This window comes from Glandiceps talaboti, chromosome 16 (genome assembly GCF_964340395.1).
Source record: "Glandiceps talaboti chromosome 16, keGlaTala1.1, whole genome shotgun sequence".
Lineage (NCBI taxonomy): Eukaryota > Metazoa > Hemichordata > Enteropneusta > Spengelidae > Glandiceps > Glandiceps talaboti.
The window spans coordinates 16,294,627-16,321,160 of NC_135564.1; the positions used below are offsets into that span (position 1 = coordinate 16,294,627).

The 26,534-nt window shown below is 36.0% G+C and overlaps 2 protein-coding genes across 6 annotated transcripts in view; one reads left to right on the plus strand and one right to left on the minus strand.

Moving 5' to 3' along the window:
* The window catches only part of LOC144447796 (unconventional myosin-Va-like), an 83,973-nt gene extending 73,338 nt beyond the window's left edge, over positions 1 to 10,635 (minus strand). For all 3 annotated transcript variants that reach the window (XM_078137883.1, XM_078137884.1, XM_078137882.1), the window contains exon 1: positions 10,493 to 10,635. In XM_078137883.1, the coding sequence (XP_077994009.1) occupies positions 10,493 to 10,519 (27 nt within the window). In that variant the 5' untranslated portion in view covers positions 10,520 to 10,635. The remainder of the gene's footprint in view (positions 1 to 10,492) is intronic.
* A 3,441-nt stretch (positions 10,636 to 14,076) lies between these two features.
* The window catches only part of LOC144447407 (kelch-like protein 3), a 59,981-nt gene continuing 47,523 nt past the window's right edge, over positions 14,077 to 26,534 (plus strand). The window contains exons 1-2 of one of the 3 annotated variants that reach the window (XR_013482024.1): positions 14,077 to 14,833; positions 18,075 to 18,228. Coding sequence is in view for 2 of the 3 variants with exons in the window: in XM_078137421.1 (XP_077993547.1) it covers positions 18,427 to 19,995 (1,569 nt within the window). In the remaining variant the exon portion in view is untranslated. Of the gene's footprint in view, positions 14,834 to 15,454; positions 17,629 to 18,074; positions 25,551 to 26,534 lie in introns of those variants that run through there. The other 2 variants (XM_078137421.1, XM_078137423.1) reach the window with 2 other exon arrangements.

Below are 26,534 nucleotides of genomic sequence, written 5' to 3' on the forward strand. Positions count from 1 at the left end.
AATTTCAGAATGGCCCCTACAGTATGTTGCTACTCCCTTGTGTATCATTCAATCAAGTCAAATCACATGGTTTACATACATGTACATGTAATATCTATTTGTCAAGATCAAGGGCTGCCAGTCAGTCAGGTCAAATTCAATTCACAAATACATGAGAACCAGCGTGGATACTAAAGATATAAGAAAAGTTTTGGGGACAGACTTGGGGGGGGGGGGGGGGGGGGGGGGGCAATCATCAAATGTTCATTCATGACTATTTGTTGAGTTGTTTTTTGTTATGACAAGGGTTCTTCTATGAAAATTCTATCAGGCATTACTATTTGTTGAGTTTTTTGTTATGACAAGGGTTCTTCTATGAAAATTCTATCAGGCATTAGTTATTATTATTTTATGTTTTGGAAGCCCTATACTTACATGTACAGAGAGGGGAATCTTGTAAATGTAAAATGTTTCAAATAAATACTGTGTACTTTCAAGCATAATTTCATATGTGAATCCTATAAGTACAGGGACCTCAGTTACATGCTACCTACTTTCTACTCATAGCAAAAATAAGAATTTCAAATATTCTTATTTATTCCTGGTAGGTAAATCTATCCTAGTGTAAGGTTGCAGTATCAGTTATACAACATACATGTGATACAGATGTACGACATTCCTGTACTATGGTCACATTTCCTATTGTCATCAATGGTCATGTGACCCACATGTGGTATGACCTACCCAATGGTCATGTGACCGTCATGTGGTATGACCCACTCTAAGTGAGAAATCAGGACAAGTCTACATGAACATACCAGTCAGAAGAACACACATTACTCTGGTTACGTTCCATAAAATTTGAAAGCCTACTTGAGTGCTATAAAACAAAATGGCCACTTTCCTACAACTGCTTCTGTACTTTTACTAGCATATATTTATAACAAAGAACTGTCTGGTTATACGGTAGTCAGTAATACTATTGATATTCACACATTAAAACACAGACTGTTTCAGTATGACTTCCCTTTAGAAGGATACCAGGGTGGATTATGGGAAGCAAATATGAAGGTCTAAAGTCTTCAAATGTATAATTAGATGTTATTTTCCAATATTTTTCTTCATTCAGCCAAGGAAAATACATTGTACTATTAGTGACCTATGGCCTTTGTCACTTTGTCACTAGACAAGCCGTACGTCACGAGTATTTCCCAGCTGAATGAAGAAAAAGATTGGAGAATAACATAATTATACCGGTGCAAGTAATGTCAAAGAAAAATCAGGGAAAGTAGTGGCCATTATGCATGTTTTCACTCTATTTTGAACTCAGCAAAACTAGTGACATAGACTTGCATTGTCACAACACAGAATGACAATATTCAAAAAATTTTGTTGAACCTGGCTTGTGCATGGTACAATAATTAATACTGTAAATTTCTGAGAACTGTGGCTTACATTTGCATGTACATACATATACCTGACAACACAACTGATAGCCCTATGTTGTACTCCATGTTCTGATCTATTGTATCTAGTACTACTACGTACTAGCAGGGTTCTGCCAAGCTAGTAGTCCCTGTAGCTAATTAATATTCACACTAGTTTGCATAATTAATATTGATGACTAAATTAATGATACAATCAAAGCACATCAAAGAAAAAGTTAAAGACCTGTGATAGTCCTACACTGTACTCAATGTTCTGATCTAGTGTATCTGCTAGTACTAATCAGTATGCTGATTTCAGGTGTAAAGGTATTATGATTTAGCCAAAACTACACGCAGATGCAAGTGTTCCATGGCCCTTGTCTCTACATGTAGTAGGCTTAGTATTATAGATAGACTGTGTCCATGGCTCAAGATACAACACTGCAGATCACTCACTGCATCAGTTGACAGACTAGCCCATATGTGAAATGACAGATAAATTTAATCAAATCTGCTTACAGTGTTTGAGTTGCCTTGCGAAGAAATATCCTTGTTGGCTTTACATTAATTTCCCAGTTATTATATGAATTCTCTACAACCTATGTGACCCATCCATTATGTTATCTTGATTGTTTATCAACATCCACAAAGTGTGTAAGATGAGAACAAGAACATTTCCAGAGATTAGTGAAATTGTTGATATAGGAAATCTACATTTACGAAGCCATGGGCAATTGCCCAACCAAAGATATCTCATATCACCATTGTAACTTAGTAATTGCATGCATGGATTGCCATTGTTTTATCACTTTTAAGTACAAACTGATTATTTTGCAGCCAAAACAATTTATTTCACCATATCATGTATCAAAACATCATTTACAATATGCCTCCTCAGCTACTCCCGATACAATGTCGGCTGTCCTTTGTAAAATAAAACATTTCAGAGATTCTAGACAGTAACAGACACCATTATTGTTGAATATCATGAAATATCAGTTTGGAATGTGAAACTATTTCCAAATTGCATGGGCACTTACAAGATGACATTCATAATAGGTGGTACTTGACTATGCAAGGATGGATTCTATGAAGAAATGATAACAAAGAATTTCAGTAACTTCATATAACAATATCATTATGCAAATAACCTCATTGATATGCAGATACATGTATGTTGATGCATTCTAGAAATGGTGAAAGGACTGAATCTATTTTCTGTATTCACCTTGGGAACATCCCTTTGCAGGATCATACAAGGTTATGTACCCAGGCAAGGTCAAAGCTGGGTGACACAGTTTGATATGAGGTTATAAGTATGTACCCAGGCAAGGTCACAGCTGGGTTACACAGTCTGAGGTCTGAAACTGAAAAATCCTTTTTTGTTATCATGCCTATTAAACACTTGGTAAACACATTAATAGTGATAACAACAAGTCCTTTTGTACATTTATTGGTGGCCATGGGGCATGATAATCAGAGACTGAGTGGGGGGTGGGGTCATTGCCAGGACACTTAAATGACTATTACAGCCTTAGCAGCTAGCAACTGTGTTCACAATGACAGGGCTAGTATACATGGGCTTGCAAACTATAGGTGTAATCATAGCCCCTCCACCAACTAATGTATGCAAACAGAGTTCGATTCAATTGAAATGCCACAGTTGCATATCATGTTGGTGGAGGGTCTATGGTGTAATAATATGGGTCTAAGGGCCCTGACAATCAAGACAGGAAGTAGAAGGTGTCATTGTATTAAAATGCATACAACAATTGTACATTTCTGCACTGACAATACATCATGAAAACAATAGGGGGGAGGGGGGGGGGGGTTAAACCTGGGAACAAAATAATCAGACAGGAGGGAGGTGTCATTGCTGGGATATTTAAAAAGGTATTTTAATCATAACCACTCATACAGCAACTGTACATTTTTGCACTAACACTAACCATAGACCCTCCACCAACCATTGGTGGAGGGTCTACGCACTAACAGGACTAGACATGAAAACAATGAAGGTAAACACAATTTAAACATGGTACCAATGCATAATTGGTCACCTATTGTGTCTCCAAACAATAGAGGTAAGTATTATAAACTGTTTCAATCATAACTATAGCTACCTGAATATTTATGAGTTCAGAAAATCCAATGCAAATACCTACTATAAATATCTGATTAAGAATTGCGGCTAAATTTAGTACTGGATTAAAAACAATTTAATTCTAGACGTTAGAGACATAAATATTTAAATATATTCATATGACTCACTGTATAGCATTTAGTCTCACTTATACCAGCAACTAGAGAATTGATTTCAAGCTTTAATATAAACCCTATAATAATCAAAATATCACCTCTTCTGCGACACCCACAGTATTAGTATGGTTAGAGAATCAATCTACATGTATGTATACCATAATTTCTCAAAAGAACATTTTCTCATCTTGATGTATACAATACTTGTAAAGGCTGCAAAGTGATATTATGGTCACATGAAAATAATGATTTACCACACACAGATCAATAAAAACCATCAATCACTAAATCAATTTCACCAGCTGTTCGCTGAAGAACCATGAAAAATAGAGAAAATCTGTGCATCATTATTTCAATCAAGATATATCATATTTTAATTTTCAACTGTCGCTAAAATACTTGTTGTAAAATGATTCATGGTAAAATACAAACTATAATCATTGGCTGACACTTTCTTGAATATGTGTAATTACCAGTTGTAAGCAAACATGCCACTCTAATTGATTGAAGTTCACAAAGGCTAAGCTATCTGAAAATCTGTCCATGAATACCACAATAAAATGAATAATCCTTTACTCTATATGTATTATCACTTCCCAATGTACAAACATGAAATATTCATGATATATTTAGATTCTAGTCACACCCCGTAGAGACTATATGAAGTACAGAAATAAAATATTGATGAATTCAAATTGGAAATGTCAACATCTACACTATATCCGAGTATCTCTGCACTACCTGGGCTTTGAAGAAATCTGTGCTTGCATTTTACTATTTTTGATATTATTTATTTTCTAGCCTTAATTTGGTACATCAACATCATGTACCAAATAAATATTTGGGGGAAAATATACACAAAACATAAATAGACTTGGGTGAGTTTCAAAAATGAAAATAATCTCAAAACAGAATATATAAACTGGTTATACTTAACTTACATTAGCCAACAGTAGGCAAACATACTTAGAATATTAGGTTTTTTTTAATAAAATGTTTTAAAATTTAATGTAAATTTTAAAATCTATGTAGTTTTCACCATTGCTACCATATATAATTTCATCAGCTTGCATGATTAGTATGTCTTGAAATATGATAAAAATGAAGCAGGCAACATTTGCATATATAGAACATCATTTGCATTACAATGTATCATTTCAATAAGAACTGTCCTGGTCCCTTGGTGTACCATTATACCTCAGACCACTATAGTACCACTGTACATTCACTCATATCTCACAGTCTTTGTTATGATAACACCCCATTTGTTTTCAAAACACAAAAAAGTGAGCAGTCCTAACACAGTGAGTGGTAGGATATACATGTAAATGCCTTACATAACCCATCTCATTAGGAAGTATTTGGTTTCACAAAGGATACCTCCACATGCAGTATTTCCTCTATGTATCCTGGAATCCTGATTTAGTCTACTACACATCAAAGGAAACGACTTGACCTATGTCACAGTGTATAATCTGGAGATTGCTGCTGCAGAAATTTGATTGATTGATTGATCTTCTCCTGGGAGTTTTTCCCTAGGAGAAATTTCTCTTGATGACTACTTAGACTAACTACTTTGTTGGAATTAGCTAAGAGGAAAAAGTTCCCTGAATGATGGCAGGACCTTTAGTCACTGAGTCTAGTGTTGGTAATATTCAGCTTTTGCAGGGGAACACAATGTAAGGAAATCCGGCCATTTCATTAATCAGCTTAAGTGGTTACCTGGGAAGTGACCTTTTGACCCTATATTTCAACTTTGGAAGGTCTGCCATTGTATTGTTGCTGGAGTGTGCACTAGTCACAGTCACAAAACCTTATCATAATCAGTATGAAATCATTCAAATGGTCAAATGGTCTTGCAGTGATCCCAACCCCTAGTAATCCCAACCCCAAGTGATGCCCTACTCCAAGGTGATCTACCAACGCAACACGGAATGATTTCCAATGATCAACTAACCAAGAGTGATCCCCACCCTGTGCCCCGTAACCACAATGACCCCATCCCACCTAAGTGATTCCATCCCACCCCATGTGATTCCTAGGTGATATGTGGCCATATGTATGGACTCCTACACAACCTTGATTAAATACAATAGAGAAATTCCATACATTTCTCTACAAATGCACTGATATGAGTGAAATAAAATGATAAAATAATTCTTCAAACATTCACTAATATTCAAAAAAAAAATCCAACACTGCCACTCCCTTTATTGGCTCCAAAGACAAGTAATGATACAAAGGTAGCATTGATTGGTGTTTTTAATTACAATGGAACATAGTGGTCACCTTGTTTTTCATAATGGATTATATAATAAAAGGGACCTGAAGTATAACAACAAACCCACATTGTTACTTTTGTATATCGCAATTAGCTACATACCAATACAAATGTAGATTTGGTCTACCATAAAAAAATTATCAATGAACAATGTCCTGTTGTGATACTCTTGATTAATTCAAGTTCAATCTAAAACAAACATATTTATGTATGAATAGATTCAGTAAAGGTCCATTTTTCATTTAGGATTAAAATCAGTATCAGAATAGAAATACAATTTCAGAGTTTTAAAAAAAGTTGATCTAATACAAAGAAATAATCCAATCTAATCCTTACGACTCCACTGATAAAGATACAACTAATTTTAAATGAGAACATGGGACTCAAACATAGGACTTTAAGTTTTGGTTGAAGTGGCACAGTCTGTAACCATAGTTGGTGGAGGGTCTATGCTGTAACTGAGGATGCCCATTTCAGATGTTAGGGTTCAAATTTGGGTGTGAAAAACAGTCATCTGACACAGCTACATGAATACTAGAAATGGTCACTCCAGAAGAACAGAACAGTATACAGCAATCATTATGGCTCCACTGACAATATAGCAACTAATGTGAGTACCTGGGATTGAAATTCGAAGAAAAGAATCACCATATGTAATCCTTATCATGGCTAAAAGATCATACATAAGAGTCAGATAGCACTAATGTGAAAACCTGGGATTGAAATCCTGGCCTTTAAAGGCAATGAAATTACCATATATACACAGCGAGGAATGTTATGTATCTCTACATAATTGTACATGGACACAATGAAACCTACCCATAATAACAGTCACCCTACAGGATATGTAAGATTAGAACAATGCTCACAAAAGAATGGCAATAGATACTGTATCACAATGAATGGCAACTTCTGTTTCAATGTTGAATATTTAAGGAATCTGTTGTACACATTAGTAGCTGAGAGACTTGACTAAATGGGTCAGCAATGTCACTGCCCCATTAATATTCAGGGAAAATACATTGTCAAGTGGCCACATAGCCAAGTCTCTGGGCTAACTACAATATCACCTTTCATTAGACGTTTATGTACCAAAATATATTTAGGATAAGGAGTTAAAAGGGTTATTGTTTGAACGCTGTCTTCATGTTTGCAATGACCCCAACCCATTCAGTTTATACGGAATTTTAGATTTGTCAATTCCTAAATGAAGGAGTATCCATTTCCAACTATATCCACAGACTAATATAAAAGTATCCCTGTCTAACCTTGCCACAGCCATGACCTTTTATATGAACTTGACCTTCAGGAAGAAGTATACACTGTAGAACTTGTGACTCCTACAAATTTGAACTGTAACAGTTTAAGTCACAGTGCAGGACCTTATATATTATACATTATTCTGATCTGAAAGGGGGAAAATAAAATAAATAACAAAAGGCAAGCAATGTCTGCCTGAGGTTGACAAAATTACTCATACATGATGCGAACAAGGCTTTTGTTTACACACAGCTGACAGCTGAATATTTGGCTCTAGACTACAGAAACAAGTAGTTACAGATTAATTGGTAACTATCCCTATCAAACCATACACAGTACATGTACATGTCTGTATGTACATGTATATATATATACCTAGTAGAATGGCAGACTGCCAAAATGACAGGTCTCTACATTTATCACTAAGCCAGCTGGTGTGTGTGTGTGTGTGTGGGGGGGGGGGTGTCAGTAGGCTTTGCACCCCACAGAATAAACTGTCTTCTCTATATAGCATTTGTCCTCAATGACCTCTCCTCAATAAACATTCAGTTATTTCAACTCTGAGTACTTTATTTGATCATGCTGTTTTTAGAATATTTGTCAAGGGTGTTATGTGTACATGTAAATTTATCACAAGTTTTAATACCTCCCTGGGTTACTTCACATACAGTGACATCTAACCAACGACATTCAAGTTATTTTTTGTAGAGTAGTATTTGTACCTCCTTTTAGCAGCATCAGAAACCAATTAGTTATTGATTGTTGTTTTTCAACCAAGTATAGTTACACTGAGTACGTAGCTTACCTAATCTTGCTGAATGTGTCAATATTTTCATAACATAAATATTATATTTTTGACAAGATACTGGTTGCCTGAGTTTTGGAGCTATATGATAAATATGTTATAACAAATTATACACATTTGGTACATTTATGAAGGCGATTGACAATTTTTCAATTTTGTCTTAATCTAGTTAATAGTCCTTCACATTGTAAAATATTGTTCAAATGACCAATACCAAACATACACAAGTTCTCTTCAACTTTTGATTGAAAAACAAGACATGTTGCGAACAAATCATTTCTCCTTTGAGCAGTGTCTTAAACTGGATCTGACAGATTCAATGATCCAAATGTTGCTGGAAGTGTTGTATCAGCAAAGGCATTCAAACACAAAATGAAATGGTGGGACATACTTGGCATATCGATATCGACTGTTGGCGGCCATGTACATCAAAGTCAACAATCTATCATTTTAAATTTCAATGCCAATGTAGGTAAAACTTTGACATTCCACCAATCTACAGTGACATTATCACAGAAGGTGGACAGGGACCTCCCAACTGTAACTGGAGTCCTGGATGATATTAATATTCATGAGCTAATTATTATTCATGATATAATGAGCATAATAATAATTGAGAAATTTGTGTCTTCCTGTAAGTGTAAGAATTACTGCCAAAAATGAAGAATATTTGTTGTGTAACACTTGCATAAAATCTTGTGTTAGTGAATATATTTTCCTTCCACTTGCACAGCAACTATTTTCCTTCGTGTAATACTAGTAATATTTCCAAGTATTATCTCCAAAGAAAAATAATCAATGAGCAACTGGCCATTTGATTGAAGTTGCAGTGAGTGTAGACATTGAGAAGTCATGAACTGTAGTGGCAGGTACATTTTCTGTCCACCTGGTATCTTTCCTTGATACAGTAAGCAAAGTGCATATCAAATGACAGTTGGTTATAATTGTTTTGGAAAAGATGTGAAATCCAGTCTTTTCACCATTGATTGCCTCCAGTATGCTGATAGTAATGAAGAGAAACAGTGCTATATATATGACTTTCACACATGCATAACCACAGGTGTCTATAGAAGGACTTCAGGCCAGCTTATTGATTCCAATGTGCTATTCTCCTCAGATGTGTTACATGTATTTTCAATTTGGCAGGTGTCATAATTAGTATTTATATTATACACTTTACAGTAACATCCAGGAACAACAGAATGTTTTGTACTGGACAGCAGTTTTTTATGCTGGCTATTTTAGATGAATGTCAGATGGGGGGGGGGGGGGGGGGGCTTCCACAGTTGACCACTGTGAGGAGGTCCCTGCTGTTTCTCAATCTAAAGGGGATGAAGATAACTTGTGTGTGAAGCGCTTCCAAGATAGTGTTATAAAAAATATCTACACATATTTTTTTGGAACAAACATACACGTAGTTCACAGCAAATGATTTGATTTTGAATGCTTTCAAATTTCCATATGAGGACAAGGGTGTTGTTCAATTATCAGTGTTACATACCTTATACTGTACACAAATGTTATATTTATATTTCATCATTTCTGCAGTACTTGGCATTCAGACATACTAGCTGGTCTACCAAGAGACAAGTAGTTTACAGCTGGTATTTAACTTACAAATTTATACATTTGAAAAAAGTCAGATGTTTTATATGATTCTGTTGTTACTGAATTCATTGTTCGTACAGAATGTGCCAATGCGGAAATGTATTAAGATTTTAAACCGTAGGGGGGGGGGACTTAGGTCTTGGCGAAATTATAAAAGAAATTTTGACAAATAAAACATGTCAAATTGCTAAAATTAATATCTTCAAAGTGGGTAATTATTACTGTAATATTTCCTAAAGACCAGTGAAGTCTTCACAACTTACAGACACAATATGAAATGGTGAGTCATAGGCAGTGTATTTTAGTTTTTAATTGAATAGAAGCGTTGTATAATAGTGATACACAATAGAAGACAGGCATCGACCTTCAGTCAAGCGTGGCCTGGTACATCATTGATTCGATGTCACTCCGGACATTTGCAAGGTTTTTTTGATCACGATACATATAAACTGACTGTGGCATACTGTAACGATATCTGATCTTTATTTCATCAAGTATTGACGAAAATGGTGGTGCTATGTGCTGTAACGCCCATGTTTTGACTTTGATAGTCAGCTGGGCGAGATGGGGGGGGGGGGGTTCAAGTCTATGTAGGGTGACACTGATTCATTGCTCTATGGGTGTTTCCAAATTAACTTCTGTATTAGTTATATGAGTCAATTTATCCACGATGGGGAAATCATACTAACATTGCAACGTAAACGTGTTAACATGTATGAAAAAATTAGGCTCGAAGGTCAAAAGAGCGAAATATTGAAATACGATACACTGAGTGGAACGGTTCCAGCTGATGACAGGCGGTATCTTGACTTCGATTACCTGGCTGACTGGCCTTTGCACTTAGCCCAAAAAGACGATTTCGTAATGACCTACCTTCGTGTATAATTCTTTCGATGTCATGTCTCTTCACGGCAATTTCTATAATCCAATGTCACTCTTTATCGGAAGCCATATATTTCTATGTTAGGTCGTAAAACCGGGTTCGCCAAACGACACCTAACGTTCATACTTCGAGCTGTGCGCCATGTCTATTTGCTGCGGTTGCGTGATTTCAATATGAGACGCCCACCGCGACCGGTAATTTCACGCAAAATCTCACGAGATTATATCCAGATGCGAGCAAACACACTGCATATGCAGTGTACTGTACGACGTCTACGGAGTGAGAGGGCGCGATCACGATGTAAGATGGTATTTATAAGTATTAAATGACATAACCATTTTTTCTACTTTTTAGGGAGCCTCCAATAATTTCAGGGGTGGGGTGTGGGATCTTCACTATGTATAACATTGGAAGTCAAGATTTTCTGGGCTTTCGCGCCTATATCTATCTGACTATCTTTGAAACTAAGAAAACAAGTGGTTCTTGGATTTTCCACTATAAAACCGTCAGTATCTCATAACAGGGGAACATACTCCTGTAAACTAATACACAGAGATTATAGGTCTGTGAAATTTAATATCAAACACTAAGAAATGTCGTATTTGAATGACAATAACTGCTTTGTTGGGCCAAAATAACTTTAACTCACATCATATCGCTGTACAATGCTTTACCCACGTATCTGTATCTGTATCTGTATCCGTATAATACTGCAGAGTAACTCAAGAATTGAGCAGTAAGGGGTAAACCATTCGATATCCTGGGGGGGGCTTGGAAGATTGGTGGAGAGTCATTATTTTTTTCCCACCTGCTTGCCTGAGAATTTTTTTTTTTCTCCTTCGCCTATTCTGGCAACTTTAGTTTCCTTTGCTTCTTTTTTTTGAGATATCCGGATTTTTTTTTACGTCAATGTTGAACACCTACTACCAATTTTCTGTTTGGTTTTTGCACAGGGTAATACAGAGAGTAAAAAGATGCTGTTCTATCGTATCACACACATATTTTATTTAGAAAACTACATATTTCATACATGTGTGATTTTCAATTAAATAAACATCATTGACAGTTTTTATGCCATGACACACTGAAAATACAAATCGGAAACTTGATTGGTGAGCTCAAACATTCAGATAGACCGGTCAGTTTCTCCAGCTTGGGGGATGCGGGGGTGTCAATGTTTTTTTTCCATTGGGCCGACAAAAAGTCACTGGCCCCCACGAATAAAGTTTCATTGCATCTGACATTAAGCTGTAGAGGGAAGAGCTTTGAGACTGGGATATGTCCACCTCTTTCTTTGTGTGTGTGTGTGTGTGTGTGTGTGTGTGTGTGTGTGTGTGTGTGTGTGTGTGTGTGTGTGTGTGTGTGTGTGTGCGTGTGCGTGTGTGTGTGTGTGTGTGTGAAGTGGTGGTGGTGGTGGTGGTGGTGGTGGTGGTGGTGGTGGGGGAGTGGGGGGGTTCATGGAGGATTTTTACATCTAAAGGCAATGTTTAGGCTATTCACAGACACTTTCAGACAATAATTTACAAACTTTACAAGACATCTCTAACATGTAAAAAGCAACTACGTGAGGATGAAACATTTTTGAAATGAGGTTTCATAGCATCTTGACAGTAAGAGGTGGAGGAAAGAACTTTGATTTGAAACTGGAACATGTCTACCTCTTAGGGGGGGGGGTACTAGGGGGTCTCCCCCTAGAAGCCCTGGAGGTTTTTTACTTCTAAAGGCAATTAATGTTTAGGCTATTCACAGTCACTTTCAGACATTAATTTGAAAGCTTTACAAGACAGCTCTAACATGTAAAAAGCAACTACATAAGGTTGAAACATTTATTTAATTAAGTTCCATAGCATCTTGACAGCTAGTAAGAGGTGGATCGGAGGAAAGAACTTTGATTTGAAACTGGAGCATGTCTACCTCTTATTGGGGAGGGGGGTTCTTGGGGGTCTCCCCCTAGAAGCCCTGGAGGATTTTTACTCTTAAAACCAATTTTCAGGCTATTAACAAACACTTTCAGACAATAATTTGCAAGCTTTACAAGACAGCTCTAACAACTGTAACTACACATGGTTGAGACATTTTTGAAATGAAGTGTAATAGCATCTAGACAGTAAGAGGTGGAGGGAAGAACTTTGATTTGAGGCTTGGATATGTCTACCTCTTATGGGGGGTCCTAGGGGTCTCCCCTAGAAGCTTTTGAAGGTTGTTTTTTTACCAATTTTGGTGAATCTTATTGTTGGTTTAACCATAGACAGTGGAGGGGAGATCCCCTCCACTGTCTATGGTTTAACGAATGAGTGGCCTCTGGGGGTGATGGAGTCCAAGGGCACCCCCCGGCAGATCTGCATTTTTTTTTGTTTCTATTTAAAAAAGGCAATTTTTAGGTTATTCATAGCCCCTGAGATATATATTGGCAAGATTTGAAAAGCTAAAGTAAAGATAACTTTTAAATAAGTTTTTTTTCCATGTTATAAAAGTGGGTCTGTAACATTGGTATAGGGGCATTGATATTGCATGTATAGTAAAGTTACTGATTAGAGCACTTTAGGAGGTCATACCTAGTGTACAATAGAAACTTGAATTTGAGTTGTGGTGTCGATACATGTAGTGTCCGAAATAGGAAGTATATTCATCCCTTCTGACAAATTCATACTGAAGAGACTAGAACAATTTAGATTAAGTTCTTTTATTAACTATCTAATAGAATGAATATTGCGATAACAAAACCTTCAAGTTCACTTTTGCCCCAAAGTGTAAGTGAAGCACTGATTGTGAAACAGCCAAACATTTACATGGCATGTTCTGTAACTAGTGTGGTAGCTAGGTAATATATGTATTATATGTATAATTTTCTGTATAGTTATGTTTGATCCCTTACATGAAGTAATATTTAAACAATTTATGAAAGAAACAGAGACAAGAACAAATATATATATATATATATGTACCACAGGCTATAACAAAACTGACTGGTCCCTGACATGTGTTTGAAAATGTTTGTCATGATTTGACAAGTGTCCTGGTTGGAGGGTTATGAGCAGGTTGAACAGTTTACTCGAACCTGTGCATCATTTCCCTGCCAAGACATTTTTTTTCTGAGTGGTCCATCTTTTTTTTTTCCATCACCCACTCATATCCGGTTTTTTTTTTCAAGCAACTCCATTTGGCATCTTTTTCCCCCCGGAATCTTCCAACACCCCCCAGGATATCAAATGGTCTACCCCTAATCCTGCAGGTGCATAGTAACCATCGTCACAAACCATGGCCTGTTTTACGGCAACGTCCAGGCCTCCCTTTTATTTCGAAATGTAGTAGTAGAAATAATAACTCTTGTTTGCAAGAATGCGTAGTAACTCACTCTGTTTTTTTTTTTCTAGAACGTTGGTTCCTTCATACAAATATATCATCATAAGACTGTACACGGTTCTGTGAAAAGACGGAAAACATAAATTGTGTAGAATCAATTAGTAGCACTGATCAGTTTCTCAGAATATCAATTTTCATCGATTCAGATATTAGTTATTTGTTGATGAAGGACTCGGAGATAGTGTCACAGATGACATATTTATATTTCAGTAAACTGAATATTGTAACAACATCGCATGTCCTAGTTTGACTGAAAGGTCAATAGACTGTCTCAAGGATATCGGATTTAGACCACACAGGATTCCAAGCATACTCGAATACATGAGACGACAGTCTGCATTTCATAAATATCTAGGATTCATAGTGATCATTCATCAATATTTTAAAATTACTTTTAGGGCATGGTCACGCCCAGAAATAATTATTTGGCCATTGGCCATGCGTTATGTATATTTAGACTTTAAGGACGTCAATAAAGCACACTGCATGGGGACGGACAGGCACTTCAGATTTGGCAAGAGGACTTGGCTTCGCGGGAAGTCAATGAACGAGGCACTATGCTGGGTGCTCGCCTTCGTCTCGAGTGTACATTTACACACAAACTGTGTAGTCTGAGCTAATTCCCTTTAAAGTTCAAGTGTGATCCTGGTACGTGCATACAGAAGTTGAATCAGATATGAGATATGAGAGTGATTCGGGTGTTATTACTTGGTCTATCAGCTGTGTGCGAACAACAGAAAGTAATATTGATGGCGATCCGGGGCTTGAACAACAGTAGTAATATTGATGGAGATCCGGGGCTTGAACAACAGAAAGTAATATTGATGGAGATCCGGGGCTTGAACAACAGAAAGTAATATTGATGGAGATCCGGGGCTTGAACAACCATTTGTGTGTATAATGAACCAAGTTTGAACCTTACGAAGACTTACCGACAACCTTTAAGAAGAAAAACACAACCCCACTGGGTGAGTAAAACAAATTAACACTGTAACGAAGAAACAATGATGCATGAGAAGAAAAAGTTTGTACAAAAAGGGATGCGAAGAAGATTCAAGAACTTTTCGAAAGGAAACTTTAACGATTATGTTCCAAATGGTGGGAATCCTACACGAACTAGAACTGATAACATCGCAGTAACGGAATATAAAATTGCAGAAGGAGAGAATTTGTCAGAAAGCGTCGAATTTTGAATAACGAGACAACGATAAAGACTATGACAAACTTTGAAGTGAAGCCATCAACGCGACCAGCTGACATTCGATTGCTACAAGCACGAGTATGAAGAACACTTTAATTTTCAACAAAAAGATATCGGACGCTTATACAGAACGCAGCAGTTTGCATGTGAAATACATATTTAAGACTTTTGATGGACAAAGAACTCATTAATCATACGGTAGTAAATTTTTTTTTAAAGATTGACATTATTTTTATTCCTCGAATTCATTTCTATTCATGATCAGCAATTTTTTACTGTGTGTACAGAGAAATGTGTAAGAAATAATAACTGTATGCTCGATTTAGTTTGACGATGAACACTTTTTGAAATCTATTTTCTTACCACAATCATTTCAGTGATGCTGTTATACATCTCAATGGTCGCGTACAAGCAGAAAGAATATTATTGATTTATCTATGGAGAAAATTTTAGTTTTAATAAGGATATTTCTTGAAGTATGGAGTATTGGAAACTCCTCGAAGTTTTGTTGACTCTGAGTTGTAGTGAGCCGAAAACGCTACAGATAAATGCGTTGCTCACACGTTGAGTCTGATTTTGTGATGTAAGGTTCCTATGGTAAAGGAAGGAACCAAATTGATATAGTATTTTATTGAATCTGCTGTACAAGATAACTATTTGAATTCGAATTTGGGTGTAAAACAGAGATCCGACCGAAATGAGCTGTGTTAATGTCTATACAAATTTCCTTTCAAATTCCGCAAGAATTTATGAAATTCCTCAGAAAGGACCATTATCACTTGAGCTGCGTGCATAATTTCTAGTGGTATAGATTCAAAGGGTATATTGAATTGCAATGAGAAAAAATTGCCAACCTACTTATGGTCGATCAGGTTACTTGTAATGAAAACTAAATTGACTTATTGGATTAATATTAATGGTCTTAATAGTTCTGTATAAGTCGTTAACATACTGAAGATGTCAAATTTTAAACATGGATGAACAGCTAAGATGCCTGTAATGTTTAAATAATGACATAGGGTTTCTTACACGACAATGATGGTGTTGGCGCAACTGACTTCTCTTGATGACTGTAACAGCTGATTAGTTAGTGTAACTTAAGGATAGCTGTAAGACAATACATTTAGGACAGTGTTCTTGATAGCTGATATCAGGGTGAAATCACAAGTTACTAGACTTAGATTACTTGAATAACATTGACTGGTTAATTTTGACTTCACTAAACACAGACGACGTCACTGACATAAATAATTTATCACACACTTTTATGCTACACATTATTTTCATAATATTGATTTCGTCTGCAGTTAAAGATTCAATTTGGAATATGATCACGAATATGGCATGCTGACCGTTTGTCAGTGACAATTTTCAATATTGGCGTGATGAAATATTTAAGAGTTAATATTTATTCATAGCATAGATATTTAATGTCATCATTTGATTTTACGAGACAGATACCTACATTCCTTTCAGATAGGAATACTTATGTTATAATTTAGTTATGTACACGATGAATCGGGTATAACTTGGTCAACATTAAAACATTCTCCTATTTATATTTCTTTATGTTCAACTTTTAAATGCTGCAGATATAAAATTCCTAGCAAAGTTCTTTAAACCTGAGAATTCTATTGATGACTGTACTTGTCTGGTAGTGTTAATGAAAATAGAGGGGGCCCGAACAGTACGTTATGAATGGTCATATCGATCAGTATGATTGTGTGAATGATTGAAAAAGACTGGCCAGTCGAACGTATGTTTGTGATGTGATTGAGAAGTACACAATTCAATAGCCAACTCAGGATATAATTATTCTACGATTCAATTTTCGAATTATCTGTGATGTCTCTCTTTGATGTCATTTATTCATTGAAGTACATGTTGACTAAATAAGTATATCTGGTTTGGAATTTGAGAGATTTTAGCAATCTTAGTTTTCAAGGGTCGTATAAATTTTACATTTCTAACACTTCATACGAAACAGCATTAATTACTTCTAAGACTTTTCAATTTTCATTTATGAAGGGTAAATTATTTTTTTAGATATTTTAGTCTGTAACGAGGGCGTTACAAATTTTGGAAAGAGGGGAAAGTGTCACAGATGACATATTTATATTTCAGTAAACTGAATATTGTAACAACATCGCATGTCCTAGTTTGACTGAAAGGTCAATAGACTGTCTCAAGGATATCGGATTTAGACCACACAGGATTCCAAGCATACTCGAATACATGAGACGACAGTCTGCATTTCATAAATATCTAGGATTCATAGTGATCATTCATCAATATTTTAAAATTACTTTTAGGGCATGGTCACGCCCAGAAATAATTATTTGGCCATTGGCCATGCGTTATGTATATTTAGACTTTAAGGACGTCAATAAAGCACACTGCATGGGGACGGACAGGCACTTCAGATTTGGCAAGAGGACTTGGCTTCGCGGGAAGTCAATGAACGAGGCACTATGCTGGGTGCTCGCCTTCGTCTCGAGTGTACATTTACACACAAACTGTGTAGTCTGAGCTAATTCCCTTTAAAGTTCAAGTGTGATCCTGGTACGTGCATACAGAAGTTGAATCAGATATGAGATATGAGAGTGATTCGGGTGTTATTACTTGGTCTATCAGCTGTGTGCGAAGATCAGTAGTAATAATAGCAATACTCCATAAACTTGTCAACATACTTTCTTCAAAATGAAACGATTTGCAATTAAACTTAAGAAACAGTTGCACCTGTTATATGACTATAATAATGAACTCAATCAATCAATCAATCAATCAATCAATCAATCAATCAATCAATCAATCAATCAATCAATCAGTCAGTCAGTCAGTCTGTCTGTCTGTCAATCAATTACATGTTCACTGCATACTCCTGGTTCATGGTGGTCACCCTAGCTGCAATAATATTATAGCTTTTACGACACTTTTTTATATTGTAAGGCTTTCTTTATATTTGATTGTGGCACTAAACATTTTCGTTTTACTTTTTGTTCTTACAGGATTTGCTAAAAACAACAACCAACCCCAACCCACAAAGGTTCTAGCGGAAGGCAGAGCTGCCGAATCGCAAAGTGTGCACAGTACAGACCAGACATATAGTACCTGTGGTGTTACGCCACCACGGTTCAAACCAGACAATGCAGTGATAAAGCTGTGAGTTCAAAACGCACATATTCGCTTGGACGAATGTATTTATAATCATTCTTACTTACTTTATCATTCAGATTAATACCTCATCTAAAATTTTATCTTATTTATATTGATAACGATATTGTATTTAAAATAAAAACAAAGCTTACATATAAACATACGATGTATATGTAAGTCGGTGTGGGAATATTGACGCTGTGAATGATAAAATTAAAACATAAACATTCGTACAAGATGGCGGGAATTTCAGAAAACGATCCTGCGTTAGCCGACTTACAACTATTTCAAAACTCTCTATTACTCAAGGAACTCAATAGGCAGCGAGGTGACGACAGGCTTTGTAACATGACCGTCATCGTCGACGGACGCAAATTCAACGCACATCGTTGTGTTTTAGCGGCAAGCAGTCCTTACTTCGATTCCATGTTCCGAAGTAATATGCGAGAGACCCAGTACCATAGTGTGGAATTGCAGTGTACATCGGCTGACGGTATGGAAGCAATTCTTGACTTTATGTACAACGGAACGATTGACTTGACTGCAGAAAACGTTTTTGACGTCATTTGTGGCACCGACCATTTTATGATGAGTGAATTGAAGCAATACAGTGGTCGTTTTATGGCAAAGCATCTATCGACATCCAACTGCGTAAATGTAAGAAATGTTGCTATGCAGTATGACCTCCCAGATATGCTGAAGGCCGCTAACCGAATCATCGAATGTAAGCTTTCCGAAGTTCTGAAAAAATCCATCGAAAGTCTCTTGAAGTTATCTTGTGATGAGGTGTGCGCGTTGGTTAAGAAAGAGATGATCGAGGCGAAGGAGGAAGAACTGTTTGAATTTATCATTAGATGGGTCAATCATGACAAAACTAGCAGAAAGACAAAACTGTCAGAGTTATTACGTCACATCCGTCTTGGCCAGGTCATGGATGTATTAGTCTCACTAATACATCCATGGTCCAACCGTGTCGAGAGTGAACCACTGGTACAAGAGGATAAGAAGGCCTGTCAACTGATTGATGAGATTAAGAGAGGGAATGTCACTAAGGGCAACAGAAAGATGAAGAAGCAAAGACCCATGAGGATGTTGGATGTGATCGTTTTCTGTCACCATTCTGCTACTCATGGTTATGATATCAATGCTTTGAGCAATCGACCTGACCCAAGACTTGTACCATCAACATTTGGGTACGTCATCAGCCAAAATAAGTGGGTGATACTACAAGACATGCCTGAATCATTCAGTAACGTATCTTTGGCAGTTGAAATAGACAACAAGTTGATAACACTTGGGCTTGATGAATCCACTAATAGTCAGGGTTTGAAAACATATCTGTATGATCCATTGTCAAATGAGTGGAAGGTTTTACCAGGGCCAAATGGTTTTAAATCATCTGGGTATGGCCATCAATATTCATCATGGACTCCTCTGGTTGTGTGCAACAATGCTGTATATGCATTTGGTGAAGATGAGAGCAGGAAGGTGATGATGGAAATGTATGATCCAGAAGAAAACTGCTGGTTTAAGAAATCCTGTGATCCTGGGCTTCGTTATGGTAAAGTATTTGCTCTCAATGATCAGTTTCTGTGTACAATAGATTCTGATGGAGAAATACACAGTATTTACTGTTACGACACTCACAAGGATGAATGGATAACGCTGCCAGCAGATGAGCTTGACTTCATACAGCAGGATGAAACTTGCTTGGTGTGCCCACCAATAGCAATGAAGACACCGACAGGCATCGAGTTATACCGGATTTGGTAAATATAAAGTCGTCATCTCAGTAGAGTCAGACACCATTATAGTCTATCATGAAGATGCAACAGTGTTACCATTGCATAATACCCAGGTACCACTTCGAAGATCTTTCCCTGCAGTTTGTGATTTCCATGGTAATTTCTTTATTGGTGGTGGTACTCGATACTCCGAGCGTGATAAATTGTGGTCCTCATACACATGTTTGTCTACTGACTGTAGGTACTATTCTAATTACATATTGGATCTTACAAAAAATCGATGGAGGAGAGCAGCTAGTGCACCATTCAGCTTTCAGGTGAATAGAACTGCCCATGCTCTGCTGCAAATACCACGGGAATTCCTGAATGTGTACAAGAAAACAGCGCCCCCAAGTGACGATTCTAAAGATAGATGGCATGCGTTGCTACAAGGTATATGGTGAATAAGAAGTACAATACCCCATATCCCACCATGAACATTGTCTTTTACATAGCCAGAAGAGGGATACAGTGTAAAGAACTACATGTATACCTCTCTGTGACTTTCACTCTGACTTCATCTTAACCTGAAAGAAGAAATAACAGATAAAGCTGTCTACGATTGATGTTCAGAAAGAAACCAAAATGAAAATAAGATGGATATTGACATGATGACGGATATGATGATCATTGAAGGATGTCTCCTTTCACTTTATCAGATAACACTTCAGAGAAACCTGATTAGAGCTGAACAATACATGACAACAGTATATCTTTCAGTGTTCTTTGGAAACCAGTTGTGTGGGAGTTTTTCTCTAACTTTCCCCTACCATATCTGGCATATCGTATTATATTCATACCAAAATTTAGTTTGCAATTTCCCACAGTGATGTTAATCTTGTTTACATCATACTAAAGTCATAATGGTCAAACGGGTATAGTGGCCAGCTTTGAATCTGCAGATTGCATATTCGAGCCCCTTCCTTTCTGTTTTGTTTTGCAATACATGTAGGTATATTGGTAGTTGTTGGGCAAGATTTGAGACGTGATTGTCAACCCAGCTGTATAATTGGAGACCTGGTAGGATCATAGAGCTACATGTTTAGTGGTTGCTGTGTGAATGCTTTAATCATGTGCACTTACAAAGGCTGCAATGGATTGTATGCACCCCAGGGAGTTTAGGAAGTATAGAGGGCTGTTGTGCCGCTATAGATATATGCCAGGGGTAATAATTGTAAAGTATAAAAACCAACATTATCATTATTAACTACTAATACCATTACTATTATACACCTCTGCTAAACCCTCTTGGCTGGTTCTAATTACTAGATGATGCTATTTACATCATTTCACATGGTAACAATTAAAAACCGAATTAGAATAGGGAACTCGCAATCCAGACTGAGCATGCTCAGACGCAAAGGACTATGGGATTATCTGAGGTTATCGTAATACGTAATCTGGAGCTACCGATAAAATAAACCTCCCATAATGGTCAGGGTAACTATGAATTAATTATTTGTGGTTACAAACAATGTATCAACATTGTTTATAATGATAATTGATGAGTATTTATTATCACATTTCCCATGATGCAACATTCAACATGGCGGGTTTGCAAGTTCCCTATTAGTGCTGCTTTGTGACTGTAACTTCATGAAACACTAGGTCATCAGTGAAATTCCAGCCATGGTAGGAGAAAACGAGCAAAATTTCCACAGCTCCATACACTTTGGTTTTCACCATCCAGATTCTAAAATCATCTGTACAAATGTAGTTGGAATAAGATGTACAGCATAGATAAAAACTCTCCTACAGCCAACAAACCAAGAAAATGAACAAGTAAACTTGGCTTTGACATTTTCAATGTAAATCATAGATTTTCAAGATCAGATGATTTCATTCATTTGTTATCCAGTTTCCCAAATATCTCAGGGCTTGAATCCACTGAAACTGACTATACAGTTCTGAAGGCCTTGAGAATACATGTACACTGAATGTAATAATGTTGTCAGTTAAAAATGTAGTCTGGATTCCAACTGTGGTCTACTAACCACAGTCTGGTCAAACTCCCTCGATTAGCACAAAAAATTGTTCATCTAATCACTGAACCCCCAGCTATAGTGAGTAAACAACTTGTATAAGTAGCATCCTGAGCTGACAAATATACCATATTTGGACATTACATAACTGCCCCAATAAACACTAACTTTATGAGGGACTGTGTTATTGGTTAGAGTTTTGTGATTGATTGATTGATTGATTGTTTGTTTGTTTGTTTGTTTGACTTTATTTAAACTTGATAAATTGTTGAGCCAAAGGTTCTTTTAACACAATGTCGAGTAAATAAAGACATGATGTTAATGACTGTGTGGGTGGTTGTTGATGAATTTTAAATTTCATCTCAAGACTCATTTGACCAGACTGTGGTTAGTAGACCAAAGTTGGAATCCAGACTAAGAGGAATACCATTCCATGAAATGAAGGCATATATTCATAAACTTATTTTTTTTAGAGTCATATGGAGATTTTACATCACATAAATTTCATGTTATTATTAAGACATGTCAAATTGAAACTTATTTCACATTGATTGTCCTAACAGTAGTCCAGCAGTACCTCGTTGGAGTCAGGTGTCATAATTAGTAGATGGACAATAAATATTCATGATTTTTTTATCTGAATGTAATAATTCTAGCAGTAGTCCAAGTGTTTCATGGGATTTAGCAGCCTCGCATATACATTAGATGAACAATACATTATTCATGATTTCATCTGCAGATAATAATCCTTTGGAGTCATGAATATTTATTGTTCTTCTAATACATAAGATAACTCCCATGAAGCAGTGCTAGATCAGTGTGGAGACAACCACAAAATGAATTTCGAGAACTTACAATTTGGTGTTTCTTGGCAATTACTTGAAATTTGTGTGGAGTTAAATTATGAAATGACTCTCACAAAGAACACAAAGCTTACGAAAGTACCTATGCCTTTATTTCATGCCGTGATGTAGTTAATTGTTACACACTGCTGTCATGGAGGGCTATTGTGTACTATATTTGTATATCATCTGGTAAAGACACTTTCATTCCTTGTACCTCAGCTTCGTTGTCTGAGCTATTGTCATTAACTTTGGATATGACCCCACTTAAAATGTTATGGTCTGAAAACTTTGGTAGATTTTATCACCGCACCAGTAACTGCAATGTTGAAGTGAAGGATGATTATTTATGCAAGTAAGATAGGTGAGGTCATTGACTCTATGTACATGTAACTGATCAAACATTATGTTTTGTAGTATTAGATTTACTACAGTGGCAAATCTTATACTTTAGTAATAATAGTATTGTCAGTTTAAAGGCTGAATGTTTTACAGTTAGTAATAGTATATTACTAGTACACCCAAGGTACAGTTTTGTTTTCTATTACAATCCAACCATTGGTGCTAAAATATTGAGATGTATAGGGTAGTGATTGTTTCAGGCAGATCCTGAAGACAGCATCACCAACCAACTTACATCTCAGTAAGATTTTTAGTTAATAAGGTGTAATTTTGTATTGATTTTTTTTAGCACAACTGAACTGATAAGGTTCAGTAGTGCTATAGGCATGGTGCAGTGTCTGTCTGTCCGTCTGTCTGTCTGTCTGTGGATGACTTAAATTTGAAAAGCCGCTGGACTGATTGCCTTAGTATTGATGGAAACATTACTTATGGCATCTAGTTGGGAAATTGTTCTAAGAAAAATGATCACAGCAAAGGTGTGTGATTTGATCATTTGGGTAAAAAAATGTGATTCTTGGTCAAAAAGTTTAAACTCAAAAACTACTGGGTAGATTGGACTGAACTTTGTTGGAAACATTCTTAGGAGTGTTTAGATTAGCAATTGTTTATGACATAATGATCCCATCTGTGATATGCAAATTAGGTATACAAATATGTCTTTTTGGTCAAAATCTGTAATTCCAAATTATCGAGTAGATTGGGCAGGAATTTAATGGGAACATTCTTAGTGGTGTTTAGATCAAGAACTACATAATGATCCCATCAGTGATATGCAAATTAAGTCTAAAAATCTCTCAATTTTGGTCAAAACCTTATATCTTGAAACCACGGGGTTGAAACTCGATGGGGACATTTCTGGAGGTGTTATTCTGCAGGTGTATTTGAAAACATTTTGACACAATTTATCATAGCAACCATGACCATGCCCCTCAGCCACAGTGAAATAATGATGCATATTACAAAAATAACAACTGGGATGGGTAAGTAAGTGAATGAATATTTTCAAAATGTATGTAAATATGCCTAGCAACAGGACCACGCCCCTAGAAATGGCTAAACCAAGGTTTTATATTGCAAACATGAAAACTGGAAAGGATAGGCAAATAATGAAGATTCCAAAAATGTAGGTAAATATGCCTAGCAACAAGACCACACCCATACCAACAGCCAACTACAGTTGTGGTACAGTGCCATTGGTGGTATTTTCTCTCATAAAGTTACACAAATACAATGTTTTTATTGATATATATTAAGTTTTTTTTAGCTTTCTTGTATACAGTATTCATATTTTGAATTTCTATATATTAATATTATTTTAATATTTTACTCTCATTACATTTAATGTGTGATATCAAATTTCATCGGTGCCAAAGTTTACAGAGGCGTACTTCAGAATTGTCTAGCTTACTATTATACATTGAACAATTCATTTGATGTATTCTCAGAATTAGTTGTATGGGGTGTCAAAGACTGGTGCTATTGTTTGAGATACAACCTATCTGAAGTAGAAAAACTTCTCTAAAGTTTGTTTTTATCATTTCAAAAGTCCACAATGGTTGATGACGTCACAACTCAAGATTGGATCATTGCTTTTCGTATAATCCTAAATACTTTTTGTATATCTTTAAATTATTTTATTTTATCTTTGAAGGATTTAAGATAGTCTTATCTCACATAAATTAGACAAATACATTTAATTTTAAAAAAAAGTTTTAGTAAGGCCTTAAAAAAAATAATTGTTTGGTTCCGGTTACTCGACCTCCCCTAGTTTCTCATGCTAAACTTTTTTTTAATGTTTTCGAGAAAAAAATGACAACATCGCGAAAATTGTGAAGTCTCACAAGAAACTGACATCAACTTAAAAAGACAATATAAAATTCTTCTTCCAATCTGTAATGACTGTACATCTGATGAGAAGAAACCAAAAACACAGAGACCATATGGAAAACAATGAAAAAACATAACTCCCTGAACTAGAGACTCACATATGAAAAACAAAATAATTAAAAAATGAAATAAAAAATCGACCTACCCCACCTATTCTAAAATTGAATGTAATCAGAACCATACAATTTTTTTATTACGCCTAATATGTTGTTGGTTTTTCAATTAAATCGTATATGGATTTCTGTTTGTATTGCAATATTAATTATATATTTTACTGTAATTGCATTTATCAAATTTCATGAGTGCCAAAGTTGACAGAGATGTACTTCAGAAATGTCTAGTATATAATTGTATTAAACTATTATTTTGATGTATTCTCAGAATTAATTGTCCGAGGTGTCAATCATACAGTCAATGGGTGTTTGAGATATAGGTGAGAAAAACAAGCATACACACGCTCTCAAAAATTACCGTTACAGAGACTGTTGTGAAATAGAGAGCTCTATTTTGCAAGTCACTGTGACGGTAATTTTTGAATATCGTAAATACCTATAATAATTTCATTATTTCGTTGAATGGAACATTACCTCACAAATGACTGCAAACCCGAAATGAAGTTAGTTATGTTTACGAAAACAAACAAACAAACAACAGACAAAACAAAATAAGTAAACAAACAAACACGCAATAAGTAAATAAATAAATAACTATTGACAAGAATCAGCAAGGAAGTAATTACAAATCGTTAACAACAAGAATTTGTTATTTTATCCTATGACCACATTTATAGGGGTATGTACAATTGTGGTCATTTCGAATATAGGAAAACATAGCAATATTTCAATTATATGAAGGACTCTGCGATAGCAATACTACATAAACTTGTCAACATACTTTCTTCAAGTTGAAACTATTTGCAATTAAACCAAGGAAAACATTCGCATATATCTGTTATGACTCAGTAAAATAGGTATAAAAATGAAAAGAAATGCATTTATCAAAAATCTGTACAGACAATCAAACAATTCTATTAATCTATTAATCAATCATTCAATCAATCAATTACATGCTCGCTGCATGCGCACTGCATTATCCCTGTGGCACTTGAAACACATGGATTTTTGTCTATATACATGTATATGTGGACCTGTTTACTATTGAAATAAATTATCAGTTTTCTTTTCGAATTTTGCAAATGTTTGATCATGGAAGGCATGTTCTAGTTCATCATATTTATGTAAATGTGTTCTGTACTTCTGTATGTTTTCAAAAGTATATAAGTAGCCCACCCCATTTCACACCTGTTTTTGACTAACCCACTCCCCGTATTTTTGTGTGACTCTCATCAGATTCCATCCCCCCCCCCACCACCAAAAGTAATGACAGCTTCCTTATATATATCTATAGTCTAGGTG